Here is a 24,624-nt window from a genome sequence, read left to right as displayed (position 1 = left end):
TTATATGGTGATGAATAGGGATGTAACGGTATCAGAATTTCACGGTACGGTAATACCTCGGTATGAATGTCACGGTACGGTATTTATTGAATCATTTACAGGAAAAAACAAAACTTATGAAAATACTCCAAAAAAAAGTGCCAAAAGTGTCAAAGACATACAAATTAGCCATCTATCTGTAAGCTTTGAAACAGGAACTTCAATTTTAATAACAAAAAATTATTAAACCATGTAAAAAAATAAAGTTCAATTTAGTATTGTTGAAAACTCATCACATTCAACATTTAATCACACTCAGCCCATCTGCCCAGATGAGAGCTCTGCTAGTCGGACTTCTCATCAAGCATCTCCCGCTGGATCTAATCTCACTATATTTATTAAACGGGATATTTCATTTATCTTGTTGTCTTTATCTAACGACATATTCCCTGACTTTGGTCATTGGAATCTATTACTTGTTCTCAGGTAACGTGTTTTGGCTGAGCGCAAAGATAAGTTAATGATTAATATAACCACGTCCATCCTGTATATTGACTGATCGCTTGCCTTTATTTTCTATAATGTATAAACTTATTGTATGTTATACTTTTAAAATGGCCATTATCGATTATTAAAACTGATACTCAGCAAAAGAGAGGCTGTGTTTCGTATTTTCACTGAAATTGAAAGGAGGTAGTTGTTATCGGCTCCGTTTTGTTATAAATATCCACACAGTGAAGATGACGCTCATCTTATGCAGCACGACGCCTCAACATGTCTGCTGTCTAAGTTGCTAATATTAAAATGAAAATAGGCAGTTCCTTAAATCATGTTTACATTTTATTGTTGAGAAAGTGAAACAACGAAGCCAGGGTGATGTGAATGAAGTTATAAAGTACACTGTTCCCTTTGAAGATTTACCCGTGTCCTCGGTATAATCTGCTTTTCCATATCAAACTGAGAAGAAGAGACTGCAGCCTTGATCAAACTTGCGAAGTCTGAACTTACACGGAGCGAATGCAGGACTGAACTGTGCGTGTTAGGCTACTTAATATTCAGGAAAAGCCCCAATCAGAGAGGCGAATGTCTGCAGCCCCGCTTCGGTTTTCAGATGTACATGACAGATTAAAGTATCGCACACCAGACGCGCACATTCGAATGATATTTAACATGAAACTAATCAGATGGCGCTCTGTGGCGCGGCTGAAAAATGAACTGCATCCTGAGCCGTTGCCGGGCGCCGCCGACTTGCGGCGCCGGTGTGTGTATCCTGATAGAAACCTATGTTTAGAATTCTAAAATACATGGCGCTGCGCGCCGCCGAGCGCCGCTTCTGGTGTGCGACCTGCTTTAGAGTTTTCCAGCTCTTTTCATCCCCGCTTCTAGCAGCACACTCCATTTCCGCATTACTGGATCTGTAGCGACAACAGACCGCAAGGGATGATGGTCAAGCATGGGCTGATGGCAATTGTAGTTTTCGCTACCTCCCGTTCGCTTCATTCGCCTGAGCAAATTTTCTCAGAAGACCTATAGTTTTACCGAGTCATGCGACTTCGGTAATATCGAAAAAAAATAATATTGCGGTATGACGGTATTTACAATACCGTTACATCCCTAGTGATGAACAATGTGTGCGTGTGTGTGTTTTCTTTTGTTTGTTTGTTTGGTGTTGTTTTTTTACCTAGCCATCGCACTTCAACTTTTTCTCCCTCTTGTACCTTTTCTACTTATCTTCTCCAGACCGTATGCTTCTTCAGCCAATCCACCTGATAAACTTCTTAAACGTAACACTTTACACTACAGGGCACATAATTAATGTTAATTAATGCATTTACAAACATAAACTAATATATGTATCATTAATTCATTGTTTGTTCATGTTAGAAAAAACATTAACTAACATTAACTATGTGTCCCATATTTTAAAGTGTTACGTCTATTTTTCCCCACAGTGAATGTAGCTGTTATGATCACCAGCTGGGGTGTGCACAACTTCTACTAGATGGCACTCTATTCCACATCTGGATTACATTTCCCATAAAGCTTGCCACCTCTACAGATGACAATTTATCAGGACAATTTTCTTAAATGCTGCTTCACCTTTTTCTCTTTTGTGGACTATTTAAGACTCACACATCAGAAACTGCACATGGATTGTCCAGTTTGTTTGAATCATTCCTTTCAGCCAGGATGAACTGATTCAGGTTTCAGGAATTATATATTGATGATAGTTTGGCATCCTTTCACCACATTTAGCAGAGACACCACTTACCAGCTTTGGACTTTTTCATTGTCTACATACAAGACATTTTTGAGAAAACATTTTACACTGTGTGCAGAAGCCTGCTGAATTGGAAAGGGATCTGTGTCTTCTTGAGGATATAATATTTTTCTGTATGCAATATCAGAGACATTTAAAATTTCCTGGAAGAATTTGGAAGATATGAAGTTCCTACATGATCGTGCATTTTTTTTTATTCATTCATTTTCTTTTTGACTTAGTCCCTTTATTAATCTGTGGTCATCACAGTGGAATGAACCGCCAACTTATCCAGCATTTGTTTTACATAGTGAATGCCCTTTCAACCACAACCTATCACTGAGAAACACCCATACACTCTTATTCACACACACACATTATAGACAATTTAGCTTACCCAATTCACCTCTACAGGTGTCAGGGTAATTAGGCAAGTCATAATGTAACAGTAGTTTCTTCTGCAGACAATCAAAAATATATATTGCTTGAGGGGGCTAATAATATCGAGCTATTAAAATAGGTTTCAAAATATTTATACCTGCTTTTATTCTCGCTGAAATAAAACAAATAAGCCTTTCTCCAGAGGAAAAAATATTATAGGTAATACTGTAAAAAAACCTATTAAACAACATTTGGGAAATATTTATATATAACAATAAATTCACAGAAGGGCGAATAATTTTGACTTCAACTGATAATCGTTTTGAATAATCGTGATTACAATTATGACCAAAATAATCGTGATTATGATTTTTTCCCATAATAGAGCAGTCATAACTGTAATATAACCGGGCTAGAATCGTTTGTTTTCTCACTACAATCGATCCGCTCCAGAGTTTGTGTCAATCAAGCTGAGACCACCTCGTTTAAGCGAGCTCTGAGTGATTGTTTTGGTGCGGATCCGAGCGTGATTGGTGGTTTCACATATGCCAAACGAACCACGCTAACTGGGCAAACAAGACAGGTTCTGAAACAAAAGTGTAGGTGTGAAAGCACGCTAAGACTCTGATTTTAATTTATAAAGCAGTCCATAGGCTAGCTCCTGATTGCATCAGTGATCTTGTGACACTTTCCACTCCTGCTCGCAGTCTACTTTGGGTCTTACCCTGTTCCAGCCACGCTTCAGACTTAGCATCATGGGTGGTCAGGCTTTTTTCATATTGTTTCGTATCTCAGCAAAATGATGGAATGCATTACCCATTAACATTTGGAATATTGTGTCTCTGGACTGTTTTAAGAAGCTTCCTAAGACTAACCTCTTTAGTCGTGTTTTAATGTGTGATCTGATGTTATCGTACTTATTGTTATATTTACCTATTTATTGCTTTTACTGTTTTATTGTTTTTGCCTTGTACACGCTTTGAGTTTGAGAAAAGTGCATTAAATTAAAATAAAATGTATTATAATTAAATATAGATTAGTCTAATCTTTCTTTACATTTTTGTTACTTTCAAACACACAATTTAATTACTAATAACAGTATTTACTAGTAACAGCAATACAGATTAAGTGGTAATATTAGAAATGACCAATCACCTTTTAGATGACATAACGCAGAAGGGATAAGGCTCACCATAGCACAAAGATAAAAAAAAAAAAATCTCTGGCTGACTGATGGACACTGTACTTTGAGTCAACTTAACTTACAGTCACAGTTTTGCAACTGACATACCTTGATAAAGCAAGGTGTGAGATAATCAAACCTGAATTCAGGGTAAATATGAAGGGCATTAAAGCTTAGAATCTGGATTACCTCTTTATTGTAACACTGCCTGTTAGAGTCCACCCAGTTGGTCCAGTGGTGGTATAATATCTGGCGGGTGAAGGTTTCTGGCATTTTTGTCTTTTAATAATTTGACTTGATGACAATTATTATTATACTTTATTTAATTATGAACAAGGTTTTGAGTTGAAATGTGAAGTCATTAAAGTATCTGAGGTATTGTAAATGGTATCTTAAATCATACATTAACCCAACAATTATTTTTACTTTATTTTCTCCAGTGACACCCCAGAACAAGTAACCCATAGGTACAAACTTGTACTTAAAACATATAAAAAGAATCTAAGCATTCGGGATTGCTTAAAAAGGCACAAGGTGGATAAATCTACCTTATCCCTGACAAGTATAATTGCACAGGTATGTATGACCACAGATGTTGTAATAATTTTAGTGTTGTTGCTAAGTAGTTAAACAAAAAATCTTAGAAAATTACAGCCTGATCTAAATCTTTAGGTGATGCATTTATATTTTTTTGTTAAGATTATTGAGTGATTCATCAGTGCAATCATTCTTGGTATGTATACTGCTGCTGCTAAATTATAGTTTTTTATTATCTGGTTTTATCTTTTTTGTTCACCCTATCTATATCAGAGCATAAGCTAATCAGAAACAATGTTCTTTATTGCAATACAGTTCAAAAGCAGCATAAAATACAGCCTTTAGATAAATAATATTGGAAATAGAAATACTGGACATTCACCTTCTTGAAGAGTTTAGATCCAACCCAACAAAACAAACTACTTTTTAATCTGAAAGGGTTTATGACAACTACTCACAGTAATAATCAGTTTAATGAGGGTTGCATAATCTGTTAGCCTGATATTAATTGGTTTCTATTGCTATACCTTTTTAAAATTCTACAAATTAAATTTCTGCACTTGTGATTACAGGTGGCAATTGCTTCAGAGGGAGAACTGTATCAAGTTCCAGCATATTTAAATGGAACAACACTCCAATGCTATTCAAAAGAATTACAACAGTTCCTTGTGAAGAAGGAACACAAGCTGTTGCCTATAAAAAACAAGTTCAGGCGTTGATCTTTGTTTCTTTGTATCTTTCTTTCTTCCTTTCTGTGATATATTGATGTTTGCATTTTTGTATTTGAAACAATGGGGACTCCGTAGTACGGAAGTAGTTGATATAGTTCTGAGTTTCGGATGAAAGCTAAAAGTAAAGCTGTTGTTTAATACGGACGCTCCGACTCAAGTGTATCTTTTACAGTCAGATATATCACAGTAAAAGTTGGCGACGAGGATAAACTAATGCTCGGATGATGGCACTCATTGGAAGTATAGGTGAATTTGCTCCGAAAGCAGAATCTTGGTCGGCCTACATTGAACGGCTGGAACAGTTCTTTGTGGCGAATGAGATAAGCCAGGAGAAGCAGGTTGCAACACTCTTGAGCGTGATGGGGGCAACAACCTATGGTTTACTGAGGAACTTTGTACGACTTATCCTTTGGCTTTTCTGGTTGTACCAAGAAATTGTCGACACCTTAAAGAGTCATTTTGAACCAAAGCCGTTACTGATTGCCGAAAGATTTCGTTTTAATCATTGCAATCAAAGAGCCGATGAAACAGTTACGGAATATGCAGCGGAGCTGAAACAGTGTGCTGTGAGTTGTGAGTTCGGGGCAACGCTGGATGAAGCATTGCGTGATCGATTCGTGAGTGGAATCCGCAACGAAGCCTGCCAGCGACGGCTGTTGTCAGAATCTAATCTGACGTTTGCACGAGCGTTCGAAATCGCATTAAGCATGGAGACAGCTGAGAAAGACACGCAGCAGTTGCGAGGGCATGACTCGCACTCGAGTGTTGTACATAAGGTGGAAGTGCGACCTTTCAGTCAACGAGAGAAAAAGTGCTATAGATGTCATGGGAAAAATCATAGCGCTCAGGTATGTCATTTTAAGGATGCAAGGTGTCATAACTGCGGAAAAATTGGGCACATTAAGAGAGCATGCAGAGGAAAGATGGAAGTTGGAAAAAGGAAATTGTATGCAGAGAAGAATACTAAATATGTGGAGGCAGAGGAAGCTGAATTACCCATGTTTTCACTACGGGCTGAGGAAAATAGCAAAAAGTCATTCACAGAGACGTTTGATGTAAATGGCAAGGAAATTATGATGGAAATTGATACTGGCGCGGCCGTGAGTATCATATCTGAGAAAGAATTTAAGGCGGTATTCCCAACTGAGCCACTAGAGGTCGCCAGAGTCAAGCTAAAAACTTATACAGGTGAGCTTATGCCTGTATTAGGACAGTTTGAAGCAAAAGTGAGCTATGATGGGCAAACTGAAGTGCTAAGTTTGATTGTGGTGAAAGGAGAGGGGCCTTCGTTGTGTGGCAGGAATTGGCTGCAAAAACTCTCATTGAATTGGAGGAAAATTAAGCATGTCAGTCAAGTGCAACAAGTCACGTCTATTGAAGAGGTGCTGGAGTCATGCTCTGAGGTGTTTAAAGAGGAATTGGGCACACTCAGAGGGCTTAAGGCAAAAATACGAGTTAATCCTGAAATTTCTCCACGTTTTTGTAAAGCTCGTCCACTGCCTTTTTCAATGAAAGCTCAAGTTGATGCAGAATTAGACCGGTTGGAGAAGGCTGGCATAATCACGCCTGTTAAATACAGTGAATGGGCAGCACCCATTGTGCCAGTGGTAAAAAAAGACAAGACTCTAAGATTGTGTGGAGACTACAAATTAACTGTGAATCAAGCAGTCACTACAGAAATTTATCCACTACCGCGGATTGAGGAGTTGATGGCTACACTGAGTGGAGGTACCATTTTTTCCAAGATTGACCTGGCTTCCGCGTATCAGCAGGTCCTTCTTGAAGATGAGTCCAAAGAGTTGCTAACCATCAACACGCACCGAGGATTATTTGTCTATAATAGACTTCCCTTCGGTGTCAGTTCAGCGCCCTCTATTTTTCAAAGAATTATGGAGAATCTCATGAGAGATCTTGATGTTATTGTTTACCTTGATGACTTATTGGTCACTGGAAAAACAGAGCAGGAACACCTGCAGAGACTACAGGCGGTGCTGAAAAGACTCCAGGAGAACGGTTTGAGGGTAAAAAAATCTAAATGTGAATTTGGAAAAAGCCAAATTGAGTATTTGGGATTTGTGCTAAACAGCCAGGGCCTTCATCCATCCCCAGACAAAGTGGATGCAGTCAAGAATGCACCAGTACCTACCTGCGTGAAGGAGCTGAAAGCTTTTTTGGGGTTGGTCAATTACTATGGCCGTTTTTTGCCCAACCAGAGTACTATGGCTGCCCCGCTCTACAGACTGCTGAGAGATAACGTGCCATGGGAATGGAAACAGTCTGAGCAAGAAGCTTTTGAAAAATGTAAAGATTTGCTGACAAACGAAAAGGTTTTAATTCACTATGATCCTAGTCTACCACTTACTTTAGCTTGTGATTCTTCTGCCTATGGGATCGGCGCTGTGTTGCAACACACCATGCCCACCGGAGAAGAACGTCCCATTGCGTACGCCTCGCGGACACTGTCACCTGCTGAAAAAAAGTATTCGCAGATTGAAAAGGAGGGGTTGTCGCTGATTTTTGGAATAAAAAAATTTCACCAGTACCTTTGGGGAAGAAAGTTCAAGATGGTAACTGACCATAAACCTTTGTTGACTTTGTTTGGAGAGCACAAAAGTCTACCCACCATGGCAGCAGCCAGAATTCAAAGGTGGGCAATCATTCTGTCCGCTTACGATTACCACATTGAGTACTGTCCCTCAGAGAAAAACAGTAATGCAGATGGCCTTTCACGTGTTCCCTTACCGGAGATGACTGATGGGGGCACAGCTGCCCTATCAGAGCATATTCATGCACTAATAGCGGAGCACTTCGAACAAGCTCCTTTGAAGGCAGAACATGTGTCTCGTGTAACACGCAGAGACAAGGTGTTATCCAAGGTGCTTAAATATGTCATGGAAGGTTGGCCAATGAATGTGGATGAAAATCTAAAGGCCTATCACTTGCGGAGGTTAGAACTGTCGGCAGAGAGAGGATGTGTACTTTGGGGCACCAGAGTTATAATTCCTGAAAAACTGAGAAAAATTGTGCTGAAAGAGTTGCATGTCGGCCATCAAGGGATGGTAAAGATGAAGGCACTTGCCCGCAAGTATGTGTGGTGGCCTAAAATGGATGCAGAACTGGAACAGGTTTGTAGAACCTGTGAGCCATGTCAGATGGAACAAAAAGCACCCCGTCAGGTTCCTTTACACCCCTGGGAATTTCCTGGTCAGAGCTGGAAGAGATTACACATAGACTTTGCTGGTCCTTTCTTAGGACACACATTTATGATTATTGTGGATGCATATTCAAAGTGGCTGGAGGTATTTAGAATGCCTAACCTTACTTCACAATCCACCATTTCAAGGCTGAGAAGGCTGTTTGCAGCATACGGACTTCCGGAACACATAGTCACAGACAATGGAACACAATTCACTTCGGAAGAGTTTAAAAATTTTATGCAGCAAAATGGCATTCTTCATTCCACAAGTGCCCCAGGTCATCCCGCTACCAATGGCCTTGCAGAAAGGTATGTGCAGACATTTAAAGGGGGAATAAAGAAACTTGCACACGTGACAATGGACTTGGAGGATAAGATCTCACTGTTTTTAATGCAGTATCGCACTACTCCGAACTGCACTACAGGGCAATCACCAGCCGATCTTTTCCTTAACAGACATGTGCGCACTCGGCTGGACTTTGTTCACCCAGATGTCACTGTTGCTGTTCGCAGGAAACAGTACCTACAAAAGTTCCATCATGACAAAAGGTCTGTGGAGAGATCATTCTCTGAGAAGGATGCGGTTTACCTTCGTAATACCACAGGAAAAGGGAACAAATGGGTTCCTGGAGTGATAGTAAAGCAAACCGGTCCTGTGTCTTATAACGTTCAGGGACAAGAGACAGATGGCACTTTCAGGAGACATTGTGATCAGTTAAGACCACGGGTTGTAGTGGATGATCCTGTTGAACAGATGGACTGCTCTGAGACTGGGACTGAAACTTCCGTTAGACCCTGTGCATCAGAAGAGGAGGAACCGGTCATTTCAGAAACTTCTGAAAAGGACAGTGTAGGAAATACAAGCATGGCACAGGGTCTACGTCGCTCATCTAGAATTAGAAAGACACCAAAACGCTATGAACCATAATGCTTAGGAATTACAACTGTGCAAATGCAACAAAGTTTAAAATTTGCAATGGTCTCGTAATATACTAGGTTTAGTATTTTTTTTTCTCTCTGCTGTTGTGTTAATGCAAGAAGAATTTAACAGCTACTGTTAGTTTTGATAGTAATGTTGTTGCATGTGCAGTTTTTTTTTTATGTGAAGGTAACAGTAAATGTACTGTGTTTAAAAAGGGGGGTAATGTGATATATTGATGTTTGCATTTTTGTATTTGAAACAATGGGGACTCCGTAGTACGGAAGTAGTTGATATAGTTCTGAGTTTCGGATGAAAGCTAAAAGTAAAGCTGTTGTTTAATACGGACGCTCCGACTCAAGTGTATCTTTTACAGTCAGATATATCACACTTTCAATTGAGTAAATAATTGCAGCTTTTTTCCATCTGTTCAAGTGTTTATAATTGTTGTGTGATAAAAGTTTGTAAGAAAGTTTGTTTAAGAGTTTGTTAATAAATGTTAATAATAAATAATTGTTATTGAAGTTGATGAAATTCATGTTTTTGCTTGTGCTTATTATGGTATGCGCTTTTACAAGTACTTTGAACTTAAAACAGCTATATTTAATTACTGTGTAACTAAAGGGAACAAGGCTTCTTCTTTTGGGTGAATACCCCCAAAACTGCTGATAAACACCAGCGATATTGCATAATTAGGAGAGTATCAAACTTCACTATGGCTAGAAATTGGCATTACTTGAAGATAAATATAACAACTGTCTGCAGTGAGTGCTGCAAGTAAAATGATTGCACAATATTTAGCTGAGATACAACTCTTACAATATAAAAGAGATTTCATATATGACGTGTAATTACAAATAAAACATCTCAATGGAAAATAATCTTTTCCTTATCTTTTTCTCCTAAAAAAAAAAGAATCTATAATTTGGATCTGTACAATGAATATTTTTCCCAATCTCTACAATATTTAGGTTTTGTGACCCAGGGTCACATATATTTGAGAAACCATTTTATTCCTGTATAGGAGTAAGAGCTGGGTTTAGACACGTTTTTTAAATATATATTTTCTGTACATGACGTTTTATATTACATCAGAAAAATGGCTCTGATAAAGAGACGAAATGTAAAGTTGTGTGTAGCATAGAGGAGGCTGACCAACTTTTTAAAGAATTTCATGCAAGCAACATTGGTGCACATTGTGGGCAACTTAAGGCAAGAGATGCGATTTCTTAAAGATTTTACTGGCCTGACATGTCAGAAGACATTGTGAAATGGGTAAGCTAATGCACTTTATGAATACTTCAGTTCACTGAATTTATGAAATCAAAAAATTGCATTACTTTTAACTTAATTCATATTATCATTGTTTGAGGTTTCACGGTGCACTGTTTGCCAAAAAAGCCGGAGATATCTAAAACACGAACCAGATTATATTCCAATCAAGGTACTACATCCATGTTTCTAACATTGTTTAATTGTCAGTGTTTTTGTGCTTTCTTTGTCTCCCTCTTGTGTCTTTATTTGTGTGCAGTTACACCTGTTACCAATTCCCTTGTTTCTCCATCCTCATTGCTCTCACCTGCTCTCCCTGATTATTTGTCTATTCAATCTCCCCTTCTCCCTCGTTCTGTGCTTGATAATTGTTTGATGTCAGTAAGCTTTCTAAGATACTTGTTCTACCTGTATCCAAGTTTGTTTAGTCTTGTGAACTTCGTCTTGTCGTGCTCTGTCTCTACCCGTTTGTTGTTTGTTCCACTGTGCTTTGGCTCACCTCTACTCTGCCCACAGTCTGTGCTTGAGTAAAGCCAATCCATACAATCTCCTGCCTGAGGTCTGTTCTATTATATTCAATGGTTTTGATGAGGAACCTTTGTGTTCGACCTGCCAGCATCGCCCAGGAGAAGGCCCTGTACTTTGACTGCCTGTGTTTTATCTGTTACAAATGAGTGACTCTCTCATAAACCCTAGAAAAGGAGTTTTGTCTTTGGTTGAAATAAACTTTGTTGAATTTCTCCCTTGCTCCTTCAGAACACTGATATAAATTAAACTTTTGACAACAGTACAAATGTAAGATTTGTATTAAAGCGATATTTCACCCATAACTGAACATTCTGCCATCTTTTACACACCCTTCACATGCTTAAAACACATTTGCATTCCTTTATTCTGTTAAAGGAAGATATTTAGAAAAAACAAGTGACCGAAAACAAATGATGAGGTAATTGTCACATTTGGGTCTATCTATGTAATCTATGTCTATCTATGTAACATTTTGCATGTATCTAACAAAATGTCTTATTACAGTCCAAATGTTAAAAGTCAATGCTAACCTTCTGTTTCTGTCTGGTTTGACAGACCACTGTTCCATTTGAGCTTGTTGGAGTGGATTTGGTAGAGAAGCTGGTGAAAACGGACCAGCAAAATCAGTATTTTTTAGTCATCATAGACTATTGCACAAAATGGGCACAAGCATATCTGCTCAAAACCAAATGTGCAGCAGAAGTAGCACAATTCATTCAAATTTATATATCAGTTTGAAGTCCCCAAACGGATCTTAACAAATCAAGGAAGGGAGTTTGTCAACACTGTAAGCATTTGTATCCTTTTTTACAAAAAATGCTTCAAGTTTTCATTCTATGTATTTACCTTTTATGTTTTAGTGTTATTAAAGTACTTGCAAAGCTAGTGGAGGACAAACCTAGCAACTGGAACCAATATTTAGATGCAGCCATGTTTGGTCTGCGGACCAAAAAACAGCTTACCACAAGGTTTTCTTCTCATGTTTGGGAGAGAAGCAAGATGCCCTTCTTAAGTCCCAGAAAGCTCAGGTGAAAAATATTTATTTTTATAATTTTATAAAAAGTGCCAGGTATATATATATTTTCAAAGCTGTATATAGTAAATGCAAATGAAGATAATATATTTCTCATTAACATGTTGCCAAACGTTGATTCTTCATTTGAAGTAGAGTGCTGTGAGGAAGAAGTGGCTGTTGACATCAGATGCCATGAGAACATTCTGCATCTAGTGGAGAAAAACACAGAAAAAACCCACAAAAGAACAAATCGGCGACTTTCAAAAAGGCAACACCAAAGCCTTAAGGTGGGGGACATAGTATGGAGGAGAAATGTTCGCATTGAACAACGAAAGGGAGGAAAACTTGACCCTGAATATTTTGATCCCTTTATGGTGACCAAAATAGATAACAAATGTGCGGTCCATTTCAACTCTATAGGACAGTCCACGCAAAGGGTCAACATTGATCATTTGAAACTCCACCATGAGGAGAGGCCAAGAATACCTAAAAAATCAGGAAACATCAGTTTTCTCTTAGCCACCTCAGCCCCATTTTCAGTTCAACCTCAAATCACTTCAGTCTGTCCACCTCAGAATGTCTGTTGTCCAGCTGAAGACATTTGGCCTTCTCCTCCTCCATCTCCACCTCCTCCTCCTCCTCCACCACCTTCACCTCTTTCTCCTCCAGCAGGACAATCCTGTCCAATCTGGTCACAAAAAAATGTATGTAACTTGGAAAACGTAACTTGGACCTTTTTTAGCTTAAAATGGCAAATACATCAAATAATTGATTTCCTTCATTAATATTCCTTCATTACACAGCGATTCAAGATGCATGGGGAGAAAAAAATGCACATGTTCTGCTTTCCCGCATTGACAATTATAAACTCTTTTACTGGGACATAGTTGGGACAGCTCCCAATAAAGAAGTTGAGAGTGAGGTAAAGAGAGCTTTGTCTGCATGGCATGTATGTACACGTTTCAGTAATGCTTTCCTGTTTATTTACTATTTCTATATTTCTAACGTTTAGGTGATCAATGCATACATGGCCCTTGTTGTGAAAAAAACACAATTTTGCACTAGAAAAAAATACTTCATATTGACACATGGAATTAATAGGATAGAGGAGGGAAAGGGCTCAAGATTCAAGGTAAGCATATAAGAACTGTTTTTGCTCATATATGAAGTTACCTCAAGCCAAACTCAAAGTTTATGTTGTGAATTTTATTTTATGTACTTACCCTTGTGTCAGGCTTTGTGTGATTATCATTTTATGTCTAGTTTTGAAAGTAATAAATTATGTTTGCCTTTTTAGTGTGATCCAACAAAATACGCTTTCATGTTGGGAGCTGGCCATGAGCCTGGGCACTGGATATTGGGAGTAAGATCAAATATTTTGATCTATTTACTAAGCTTTAAAGAGAAATACTGTACCATATTTTTAGTAGCAGTGAAGGCAAATCCAAGTTTACAATTCTACCGGTAATCTTTCCTTCTGAGAAAAGGAGCCATGTATTGGATCGCCTCGGAAAGGATTCTGGCAAAATCAAACAGTGTTTGGAGTCAATTAGGTAACCAATGAATTCATAAATGTAGAAACGGTCTCAATAAAAAAAGGGATTTTTTGAGGGGATATGTATTATATATATATATATATATATATATATATACTATATATATATATATATATATATGCATGTATGACAAATTGTGTATAATTTAAATGTTTAATTTAAATGTATAATTTAATGTATAATTTAAATTTTGTTGGGGCTTTCATTAGAAAATAAAAGCTGCCAGGTGTCCAGCCAGCACAGAGCCTCACAGCCTCCAAAATGATGCCACCTCATATAGCATATCCTAAAAGTAACTTTGCTTTTATTCTGTTATTGTAACTGTAGCATTTCAAATAATATTTCACTTATATTATTTGAAATAATATAAGTGAAATCACCACCTTGTTCTTGGGTAAGGACCTTTCGAATTAATTTGGTCAATATCTTTCCTCTGCCTAACCCTGGGAGAAATAACATGTATTATTTCTTCATTACAGATTCAGTGTGACCCTGACCCCACAAAGCCATACAACAGTGCAGCATGTTAATCCCATACTCTGTCTTTAAGTTAATAGTTCAAGTTTTGTTAAATTACATGTTATCTTGAATTGAACCTTTTTTAAATATACACAAATAAGTAAATAAAAACATTTTATTGCAAATTTAAAGTATGGACTTTCTGTTTTAATTTGTGTGCCTACATTCTGTTTAACCAGCATTTCACACACATTCACAACATTTCACAATATTTTCTTTTAAATTTAAAAAACAATTAAGAAAATGTATAAACCTATTTCAGGAAACATTTAAGAGGATCAACCATAATCTACGTAACTGCTTACGGGGGAAAAAGAAGGCAAAAACATACTGATTTATTTATTTATTTTAAATCATAAAATTAAGGTAAAAAACTTGCTGTACTGCTTATATTATAGTAAAATGGTTCTTGGATGGGCTGGTAAATAGATTTGAATTTAACATCTTTATATCAAAGGCAAGGAAAATATATTGAACGGAGAATGATGCGCGCTGATATTGTGTTCACGGGAGCCTAGTGCGTTCACGTGATGGCATGTACGCTGTTTACGTGTCCAATCCCGAATAAGGGAGTGTTTTCAAGCCAACTGTGAGAACAGCGCCTACTAGGGTCACAGAATACGAGTCACAGAATTCGGTGTAACACCGGCACCCACATGACCACTACCTTTACTTTTTCTCCTTTTAATTTATACAACTCTTGTAACATTTCAATAACTAAATCTTGACTACAGTCTGAGTGTTTTGTTTCAATACTTAAGAGCAAAATTACAATCTGAGCCAACTAAACTTTCCTTAATTCCCGCATCTTTCACCCATTGTAATGCTAAACTTATTGACAACATTTCCCCAACTTTACCCTAATTGACCTAGTTAAGCCTTAAAATGTCACTAAGCTGAATACTTGCATCTTAAAAAACATGACAGTGTGAATTGAACAAAGCACTGCAAAGCGTTTCACGGACCAAAGAGCCCAACTAAACCAGCCCCTCACTCCATTACGGTGACACAAAAAACAACTAAATTTCTGTTGGATCTTAATCAGATTATGGAAGTCCAAGCAGTCAGTAATAAGTGTTTCTGCTGTTGTTTGTGGAGTCGTTTAAGGATCCTCTGCTGAGACTGAAGCTGTTTTATTTTACTTGATTTTATTTAATGCTGTAACTGAAGTCACGCTTTGTGTTTCTTGTTTCTTTCCTTCAGAAATTGTGATTATAAACAGCAGGTGTTCATCAGTGTCTGAATTCACTCATTAGTGTTCATTAACTCTGTCAGGTGAACTATATTGGTGAACTAGTTGATGGAATAGTGAACAAGGGCACAAAGTGTGATTTCAAATGCAGACTTCAAAATGTCGAGTCTGAACTCTGTTAGCTTACAGTTTTCAGCAGTTGGTTACTTTCTCGAAAACAAAAATGTTACCCAGAATACACTGTTTTTAACAGAATATTACTGTTTTAGTGAAAAAAATTATTTTACCGTAGAATCTGACCGTTTTAACAGCAATGTTTTACAGTGTCGCTCCAACAACTGTCACTCCAACTGTTCAGCTACCCTTTCCCTCCATGAATCAGTTTTCAGCAAACCGGTCCAATAAAGTTGCAGGGTCTTTGAGCAAGCTGTTACCACCGTATAGTAAAGACTCTAAAAAAATTTAATTCAACCCAGTCAAGGGAGCACTTTTTTTTTAGCTGTGCTCTAGTAAACACAGCATAAATCCCAAGTGTTGAAGAAGGTATGTGCCTTCAGGCAAGTGGACTTGGGAAAAAAACTGAGGTTTTCTGATGTGCATTGGACACCACAGAAATTCATCGATATTGTTGAAGATGCCTTTCCTCCTCTTAAACATTCTGGAGGCTTTAAAATAATGTGTTGCTGCAGGAGCAAGCAACTCATTAATATTGTTATGCCACCAGATGGTTATTCAGTAAACTTTCCCAAGAACAGAAGCAGTTTGAACAAAGCTGTGGCGTACATTGTTCCTCTGCAATGTAACCTTCCTCTGAATGGTGATCATCAAAAGGTAGGTAATGTCAATAACTTTTTGTTGTGGGTTATATGTAAATTTTCCCTTAGTGTTGTTGTGAATTACATTTTAGGAAGACAGTATGGGACAAGGGGAGCCTTTGCAGCAAACATGGGTGAACTGCAAACAAGTAGTTCCACTATATGTTATGGAAAGTCACAGAATACAATGTAACACAAGGTAAGACAGAGTCATGCCTGAAATCCTATGTATTATTGCCAGAGAACAGCTAAGATTTTGTCCACAAACCTTTTTAAAATAGGAATACTGCTCAATCTAAAGTAACTTTTGGAAATATAACTAACAGTAGGAATAGTATAAAGTACATTGTAATGATCTTCCGATTCAATTCTATTCCCTGAACATGTCAATATGGCCATTAGTGAGTAAGGGTCTGTCCTCACCGACTGCATTTTTCCACTCTACCACACGGGTTTACCGTTGTTTTCTATGTGAACACATGGTTGATGGACATGTTTGACTTTTAAGCTTGAGTCTTTAGAAAGGCCACGTATGTGAGCAACGTATTTTTTAGACTGTACAGTCATAACTTATTTTCAGAGCAGTGGGCCAATCAGAAGTAATCATAGGTGGGACAATCACTGCCAGTTTCTGTTTGCACACACTGTGTGGTGGTTTCCAGCCAGGTATGTAGGCATGCGTGCAGATGGTGAACTGTGAACCATAACATGCATCACAAACACACATGAACGGCAATAATTTTTTAAAGTCCGTTTTCTTTTTTTCAGTCAATGTCACCTCGTCAAGTCTTTAAATGACACTGTAATGTAAATGCTAGTAAAACTTGTGTTTAATAAAATTAAAAAATAAACATGCGTTTGAAGGCTTCGACTGTTCTCCGGCACTTGCCGACTGTTTGCAAATTCAAGACCATGGTGTTTCTGAGCGACCAATCCGTTTCTGATTAATAATAGCCTATGCGTAGCAGAGTACAAGTTCAAGTTGCTTTATTGGCATGACATTCAGTACAGTATTGCCAAAGCACTTCAAATATGAAATATATTAAAACAATTGAAAAATAATAATAATGATAATAATACAGATAAGGTATAATGACAAAAAAACAATACATTTGATAAATATAACAACAACAACAATAATAATAATAATAATAATAAAAAGTTTAAATAAGATACATGAACTTACATTAACTATTTCTTATGGTGTGTAGGGTGTATACATATTTTGCAGCTAGTCTAGATGTCAATTCGTCCTCTCTCAAGTTCAAGTTGTTTTATTGGCATGACATTCAGTACAGTATTGAAAAAGCACATCAAATATTTATATATATCCTGAATATGTTTATTCAGGAGGTTCCAGTTGTCCCAGAAATTGTTGGAGTCAACAGATTCTTCAATTGTTTTGAGCTGTTTTTGGGTGTACTCTACTTTCTGATTGTGTTTTTATATTTTATTAAGCTCCTCATAGTACCGAAGACGTAAATCTGTATTCTCTGGTTGCCTGTGTTTTTGATTTGCTAATTGTCTTAATTTTTTCCTCATTGTTTTAACCATGACTGAAGTTTTTTTTTCCTTCTTCTTTTCAGCAGCAGCAAAAGCCCCTACCCCTCCACAATGGAGGCGGATATGGCTGAGGTTGCCTGTCGCCTCAGCCAGCGGTGCGAGCTGCATCCCAGGACCCAGATGGAATTTCGCAGCTTCTGCGTGGCCACACTAGTGTGGCTACACCGTCTGGGTCATGTAAGCGTTATGGAGCTTAAGGTAAGGCCAGAGCCAACACCTTTTAGTTGCGTTCAAAACACTGACTTGTTTGCTTGTTGAGCCCTGTAACAGGCCTCATATCTGTTCTTACGCTCTACACGCACAGGTGCGGGAGTGGCTGGGCAGGCGGCCAGAGGGGGACGCTGTCATTCTGACGCCTCCCAGCAAAGCCATGAGCCTGAGCCAGAAAGAGGAAGAGGCAAGTTGATCCTAAACAAAGATAATTACCATAAAAAATTTAATGACTAAAACTGTCTGGTGAGAAATGCCAGTGTAGAACATTTTAATTCATGATTAAACTGATGAGCACGTATGTTGTAAAGTGTAACATGTCTCGTGTGTAACCTATGCACCTCTCTCTTTTGCCGCAGTGGCTGGAGTGCTATTTCAGGCACGTCCGGCCACTCTGCCTTCAGGCTCAGGCTTCGGGAACGGATGACAGAGGATGCTTCTTCCTGGGAGCGACAGGACTCCCCCTTACTAACCCCATCGCAGACATCCAGCGCCTGAAAGCAAAGCAAGTGTTCTTGTAAGCTGTTAATGTTTTTAGCCTGTTATTTTGTGTGTAAATTTCTACCCATGCACTTTTCAGGAATTACAAATACATACATACATACTAGAGCTGCACGATTCTGGCTAAAATGAGAATCGGAATTTTTTTTTGCTTAAAATAAAGATCACTATTTTCTCAAGATTCTATAGATGTAAAATAAAGGTATGGTAAAAACAAACAAATGGCACAACATCGATAATAAAATTTATGTGTAGATGTAAATAGTTCTATTCTGCTTATAATAATTCTGATGTTGAATTATTATGTTTGAGATATATGTTTGCAATTTGTCATTGGCAACATTATTAGACAGTTGTATTCACTGGTAAAATCAGACATTTGTCATTATTAAATTATATTCAACAGTATATTGGCTAGAGTAGTTATACTGACACTGTAAACATTTATTTTCATGCACAACTGTGTGTTCGCTATGAAAGAAAAACATCAAACGCTTGAAATAATCATAACTCTATAATGCGATATGATAATTTAAATGAAGTGCACACTTTCGGATTTATTTTGACTGCTGTTCATACTTCGCACGCTGTTCCCAAACGATCACTCTGTGCCACAAACTGAATATTATTTACAACTTTATTACCTGTTACTCGCAACATATGCAGGTTCTGTTAACAAAAGTAGACACGCGCACGGCCTCTCTGTGATAACAGCTCACGGTCTGCAGCTTCCGTCACATGTGATTTCCTGGCCACGAATACAGCATAATATTAATTCAAAAATGACATTTTTAGGTGAATTATACCTTATAAATACCGTATATGACTCATTCAACATCATTTGGAGGTGTCAATGTCAAATGAGTAACGTGTGTGAAACCATGAAAAGACTCGTGCAGCCGCCTTTTTTTCTCTCCTGAACTTGAAAATATGATTGACAGAATCGTAGAAATGCTGGATTAAGATCGTCTAGGGCAGGGGTCACCAATCTCGGTCCTGGAGGGCCGGTGTCCCTGCAGGGTTTAGCTCCAGCTTGCTTCAACACACCTGCCTGAGTGTTTCAAGTACGCATATAAGACCTTGATTAGCTGTTCAGGTGTGCTTGATTAGGGTTGGAGCTAAGATCTGCAGGACTCCGGCCCTTCAGGAACAAGTTTGGTGACCCCTGGTCTAGGGGGTCAAATCGAGATCTTGTTCTTTTTGTCCAACTCTAATACATACATACATACATGCATACATACAAGAAAGAAAATGACCTCATATTCTGTCTGGCCCCAGCCATCACTGACATCTTGCTCTATACATTTCAACAGGTAAAGTTTACATCATTTTTGTTGGAAAATGTAGTCCATATCGATACCCTACCCCTAAACCTAGCCATAACTGTAAATTACTCCCTAAATTAGAGTTCAATAATAGTTGGATAACAATCAAGTAGATGTGCATAAACCTAACCATAAGCCTAAACTGAACATAAACTGTAAACGTCGTACCCCTTATTTCTGATGGGCTGATTGGAATGTTGTTCAAGGATCAAAATATAGATGTTTATCCAGGTACATGAGGGTGAAATTAGGTCGGCGATGAGGTACATGCGCAACTTTTAAGAAGAATCCAGGAAAACACAAAAGAGTGGGAGTTGTAGAGTATGACAGTAGGCTGATGTTCTAATCCAGGCGGATGTAGTGCTGTGTTCTGAGTGTCAAGCAGTTCTACCTGGTTCTGATTGTCCTTTTCGCTGACCCCCATATACTATAGCTGTCTTTAAGGGCCCTGTGTTCTGACCACCAGATTGTGTTCTGATCTAACTGGTTCTATCTGTATCATTCTATCAATATCAATTCGAATAGCTTGAATTTGATTGTTGTGTTTGATTTTCTTCAGAGTTACTCTCAAGTGTTTTGAAAAACAAATGTGCTTAATTGACCAATTCACAATCCATAGTTAACCAATCAGGGCCTATACCTGCACAAAAAAAGCACCAAAAGTACAGCATCCGTTACGACCTGAGTGACTCTCACACACAGACACACCAGCGACACGCACGCACCACATGGCTGCAATAAAGGAAAATTTTATGATTTGTTGTATAAACACTTCTTATATATTCGAATGTTTGAGTAACTTGTGTATTGCTTGCGTCAATATTGTAACCTAATTGTCGCGTTATTTGATGCCTTGAGCGCTTTTCATAATGAATCTCGAAGCTGCTTTGCAGAAAGTGTAGCTTGATGTATCAAAGTGACGCCAATGTTTGTGATCATATATTAATTCGGGCTGTAACGTAAACGTTAGATTCTTAAGACTCTGTGAATTTTAGTGCAGAGCTGGAGTTCCTAAGGGCAACGTTAACTGCATTTGCGTATATTCACATACAGACTTACCTATAAACTTTTCAAAATAATGTCAGAATTAATGTCATTTCCACGCTGCATATTTTTAACCAGGATGTTTCAATCATTCTTGTTAACCTACACGTGCAGCCAAAAAGGTATTGACTTTGATCCACGCAAAATAGGAATTTTGAAAAATAATGCATGAAACAAGTTAACTTAAGTCATTGCTCAAATGTGAAGATGCGTGTATTTTTTTAAATCCACCCCACAAACACACCTACATGTGCCTAAGGTCAGAGGAAGTGACAGGGGGATTTGACTAAGTTTGTTCGAATATTTTAATTCATTCATTCATTTTCTTTTTGGCTTAGTCCCTTTATTAAGTCCCGGGGTCGCCACAGAGGAATGAACCGCCACTTATCCAGCACATGCTTTACGCAGCGAATGCCCTTCCTGCTGCAACCCATCTCTAGAAAACATCCATACACACTCATTCACAACAGACAATTTCAGTCTACCCAATTCACCTGTACCACTTTTGTTTAAACTGTGGGGGAAAACGGAGGAAACCCACACGAAAGTAGGGAAAACATGCTAACTTTACACAGAAACGGCAACTGACCCAGCCGAGGTTCGAACCACCGACCTTCTTGCTGTGAGGTGACAGTGCTGCGCCACCGCGTCCCCCACAAAAGAATAATGTGTGCCGTTTTAAAATGTTACAAGCCCTGGTAGCCATTTGGCATACAAATTAGGGCGAAGGCAAATTTTCAACCTACTTCAAAATATCTTTGTTTTTGTGCAAACATTGATTGCTCAAATGTGAAGATGCGTGTGTTCTTCTCAATATTTTTCAGGAAGGAAAGGCTCCTGATCACAATACTGATGACGAGATGCGAGATGCCACCCATTTGCAAGATGTAAATGTGCCAGAGCTCAAAAGGAGAAGATTGAGTCTAAGTTTTTTTTTTTTACGAATATCTTGATTTGTTAATTTTCTTTTCGACTCAGTCCCTTTAATAATCCGTGGTCACCACCGCAGAATGAACCGCCAACTTGTCCAGCACATATTACACTGGCAAAGCCTTATTTATAGTACTGTATGCCCTAATTCGCAGATGGGACAGGGTACTTACTTCAGAATATCTAATAGTTTGTTCCTGTACAAACATTGATTGCTCAAATGTGAAGATGCGTGTGCTCTTCTCAATATTTTTCAGGACGGAGAGTCTGAGCATGTCGGGGATGTTACTGAGAGGAGGAGGGAAAACAGCCCAAAGCCACATACAATCGTGAGCGAACGGACATCGACTGAAAGAGAGATAGAGATTGTAAGTTTATTAAAATATATTCATTCTTTTTCTGTTCGGCAGAGTCCCTTAATTAATCCGGCATCGCCACAGCGGAATAAATCAGCAACATATCAAGCATCCTTGTTTTGTTTTGTTTTTTTTTTTTGTTCCTGTACAAACATTGATTGCTCAAATGTATAGATGCATGTGCTCTTCTCAATAATTTTCAGAAAAGCCAGTCTTCCCGATGTTGTTTCTGTGAAGATGCATGTGTTATTCTGAATATTTTTCAGAAAAGCCAGTCTTCCCGATGTTGTTTCTGTGAAGATGCATGTGTTATTCTGAATATTTTTCAGAAAATACAGTATTCCCATGTCGTTGATGTTACTGAAAGGAGCCACCGCAGCCCAAACCCCCATACGAATGTGAGCGAGCACAGAGCAACTGACAGAGAGACTGTAATTTTATTAAAATATATTCATTCATATTCTTTTTCGATTCAGTCCCTTTATTAATCCGGGGTTGCCACAGTGGAATGAAACGCAAATTATCAAGCGTCCTCATTTTTGTTTCTGTACAAACAATTATTGAAATTATTGCTCAAATGTGGTGATGCGTGTGCATGATGCGTGTGTTCTTCTCGTGTCTTCCGATGACAGCGATGTGACAGTAACGCGAGAACCCACTCCAGAAAGAGACCTACGTATTCCTGAGCTGAAAAGAACCGAAAGTGTGATCGTAAGTTTCTTTGAATATTTTAGCACATTTAATTAAAAGCACATCTTTGGAGACTTGATGTGAAAAAAAAAAAAAAGTGTCTTAATTTTAAATAGTGACTTTGTATAGCTACAGTCAACATACACCAGTCCCGGCCGCGTTTTTAATTGTCAACGGCAATCCTGTTGACTAGAACATGTCCACTGCACTTTGTCGACTCAGGGCTCCATTTTGACAGTCCATGCGCAGGGCTCAAACGCATTCAGGGTGTGTTAGAATCCACTTTTGCTAATATAAGGACGGAAAATTTCGCTTTGCGCCGTGCCGCATGATCTAAAAGGGTTGAGCTTATTTTTTTAATGAGTTATAGGTGTGTTCAGAGTCTCAGAGTTCAGATCAGAGTCTCACCTCCCATTCCCTTTATGAGCGCAAATGCATTTGCTATTTAAACAGCTTGGCGCAAATCGTCAAAAAGCACCTCTTGCGCCAAGCGGAAACTAGCAAACAACAATTGCGTCGTGCCTTGCACCACATTGCGCCTGGTGTATGATAGGGCCCTTAATGTGTTGCAAATTAAAAGTGGCATCGTTTCTATAGTTTGGACACTGAAACTTTCACTTTAGACAGACCTTTATAATTTTAGGATGTTGTTGGTCATGTCACTTCTGGTCAAAATATTTAACTTGTGCCTTTTATTCATAGCTTACCAAGAAAATCCTTGGATATGGTACAGAGGAGTCTAACACGAGTTCAGAGATGAGTGAGGATGACGATAACCGTTCTGGCCAGGATGTCAGTAGCAAGAAGGAAAAGGTAAAGTCAGCAGCAAAGTCTAAACTCCATCCATGTTTGATAGTGCCATTGCGTATTTCGGTTTAAATCGCCTCAGGAAAAAAATATTACATGTGTAAGCATAATAGCAGCCATGCACGCATGCTAAACAACTTGTTGGGTTGTTCGTAAATGTAGCAGCACCCAAACAGCAGCTGGGGAGACCTGCGCCAGTCACTAAATCCAGCATAGGTGCTCTCAACCCTCCGCCACATTCTGTCTTTATGTTATGCACTGTGTTTTTCATTAAGTCAACTGTGCTCCATGTGCTCGGGTGTTGTATCAAATCTGACCCCGAGGACAAATCTGACACAGCGGCTCGCAGCTATCAATTACAAATAGTAGACGTGTTGCTGTAATACATGAAGACTAATTGCAAGGATCTTATTATTTTTTTATTATTATTACTGGGTGACGTGCATTTAAACATGACAGATTTTCAGCCATGAAGACCATATATTAATTACTTTTGTTTTGTTTTTGAGTCACTTTTTCTCTAATTACATTTTTATCCTTTTCAGGACCCAGACAAAAGTGTTCCTCGGAAAAAAAATTCAGGCAATGGAGGAAATCCTGATGGACTTTTTTTTTTTTTTTTTTTCCCTCCTTTCCTCTTTCCGTCTTTGTTGACGACAACGTGTGCATGACAAGCTGTTTTGGCATTTAATCTATAACCTGTACACATGTCTATTTTCATGTTACTAGTGCTTAATTTTTAGGTACAAGTGTTTAATCTTTGTTGAAATCTAATTCTGCATGCAAAAACAAAACTTTAACATTGAAATAAACGTTTAAGACAATTCTGTGTTGTATTGAGTTTTTACATTCTGGAAAATGTCGCTATGTCTCCATTAATTGTTATGCGCAGCTCAGAATATAAATTTAAAAAAAAATGCTTGATGGAAAGCCAAGATGCTCAAAAGCTTTAAAAATGCATGCCCAAGTAAAAAAAAAAAAAAAAAATTACATATATATATATATATATATATATATATATATATATATATATATATATATATATATATATATATATATATAGATAAATGTACAATTAAAATTAGAATTAGTAAAAGCAGTCTGGCGGTTAGGTC

General features: G+C 38.1%; 4 protein-coding genes across 8 annotated transcripts in view; 3 read left to right on the top strand and 1 right to left on the bottom strand.

The window, feature by feature from the left end:
* The window catches only part of LOC137487276 (uncharacterized protein K02A2.6-like), a 252,759-nt gene extending 239,155 nt beyond the window's left edge, over window positions 1-13,604 (top strand). Inside the window, exon 3 of one of the 3 annotated variants that reach the window (XM_088650070.1) lies at window positions 1,932-13,604. In XM_088650070.1, the coding sequence (XP_088506196.1) occupies window positions 5,293-9,195 (3,903 nt within the window). In that variant the 5' untranslated portion in view covers window positions 1,932-5,292 and the 3' untranslated portion in view covers window positions 9,196-13,604. Of the gene's footprint in view, window positions 1-1,736 lie in introns of all 3 variants that reach the window. The other 2 variants (XM_088650069.1, XM_088650071.1) reach the window with 2 other exon arrangements.
* Window positions 1-24,624, bottom strand: part of LOC137489757 (protein NLRC3-like) — a 407,221-nt gene that overhangs the window by 211,811 nt on the left and 170,786 nt on the right. The gene's annotated exons all lie outside the window — the stretch shown is intronic.
* LOC148682312 (uncharacterized) overlaps window positions 1-24,624 on the top strand; it is a 342,019-nt gene that overhangs the window by 225,548 nt on the left and 91,847 nt on the right. The window lies entirely within an intron of this gene.
* On the top strand, window positions 14,513-24,338 carry LOC103910670 (uncharacterized). Of its 3 annotated transcripts, XM_087250550.2 has the most exons (12): window positions 15,300-16,099; window positions 16,176-16,282; window positions 17,670-17,844; window positions 17,951-18,043; window positions 18,216-18,373; window positions 21,551-21,613; window positions 21,705-21,821; window positions 21,914-22,024; window positions 22,342-22,443; window positions 22,645-22,723; window positions 23,405-23,515; window positions 24,055-24,338. In XM_087250550.2, the coding sequence occupies exons 1-7, from the start codon at window positions 15,944-15,946 to the stop codon at window positions 21,787-21,789; spliced, it is 837 nt and encodes a 278-aa protein (XP_087106676.1). In that variant the 5' UTR covers window positions 15,300-15,943; the 3' UTR covers window positions 21,790-21,821; window positions 21,914-22,024; window positions 22,342-22,443; window positions 22,645-22,723; window positions 23,405-23,515; window positions 24,055-24,338. The 3 variants fall into 3 exon arrangements, with proteins under 3 accessions (XP_087106675.1, XP_088506858.1, XP_087106676.1); XM_087250549.2 differs by lacking the exon at window positions 21,705-21,821 and having other exon boundaries at window positions 14,513-16,099; window positions 18,216-18,361; XM_088650732.1 differs by lacking the exon at window positions 21,705-21,821 and having other exon boundaries at window positions 14,513-16,099; window positions 22,342-22,410.

Source organism: Danio rerio, chromosome 4, assembly GCF_052040795.2.
Source record: "Danio rerio strain M-AB ecotype USA chromosome 4, GRCz13ab, whole genome shotgun sequence".
In the NCBI taxonomy this organism is placed as follows: Eukaryota; Metazoa; Chordata; class Actinopteri; order Cypriniformes; family Danionidae; genus Danio; species Danio rerio.
The sequence above is the reverse complement of the archived record's forward strand: the minus strand, read 5'-3'. Positions and strand labels throughout refer to the sequence as shown.

Excerpts from the sequence above, each read along its gene's own strand:
- LOC103910670 (XM_087250550.2), top strand. The coding sequence starts at position 15,944 with ATGTGTTGCTGCAGGAGCAAGCAACTCATTAATATTGTTATGCCACCA. Across the intron at positions 18,044-18,215 it reads TGAGCCAGAAAGAGGAAGAG|TGGCTGGAGTGCTATTTCAG; the intron begins GCAAGTTGATCC and ends CTTTTGCCGCAG. Across the intron at positions 18,374-21,550 it reads AAAGCAAAGCAAGTGTTCTT|GAAGGAAAGGCTCCTGATCA; the intron begins GTAAGCTGTTAA and ends AATATTTTTCAG.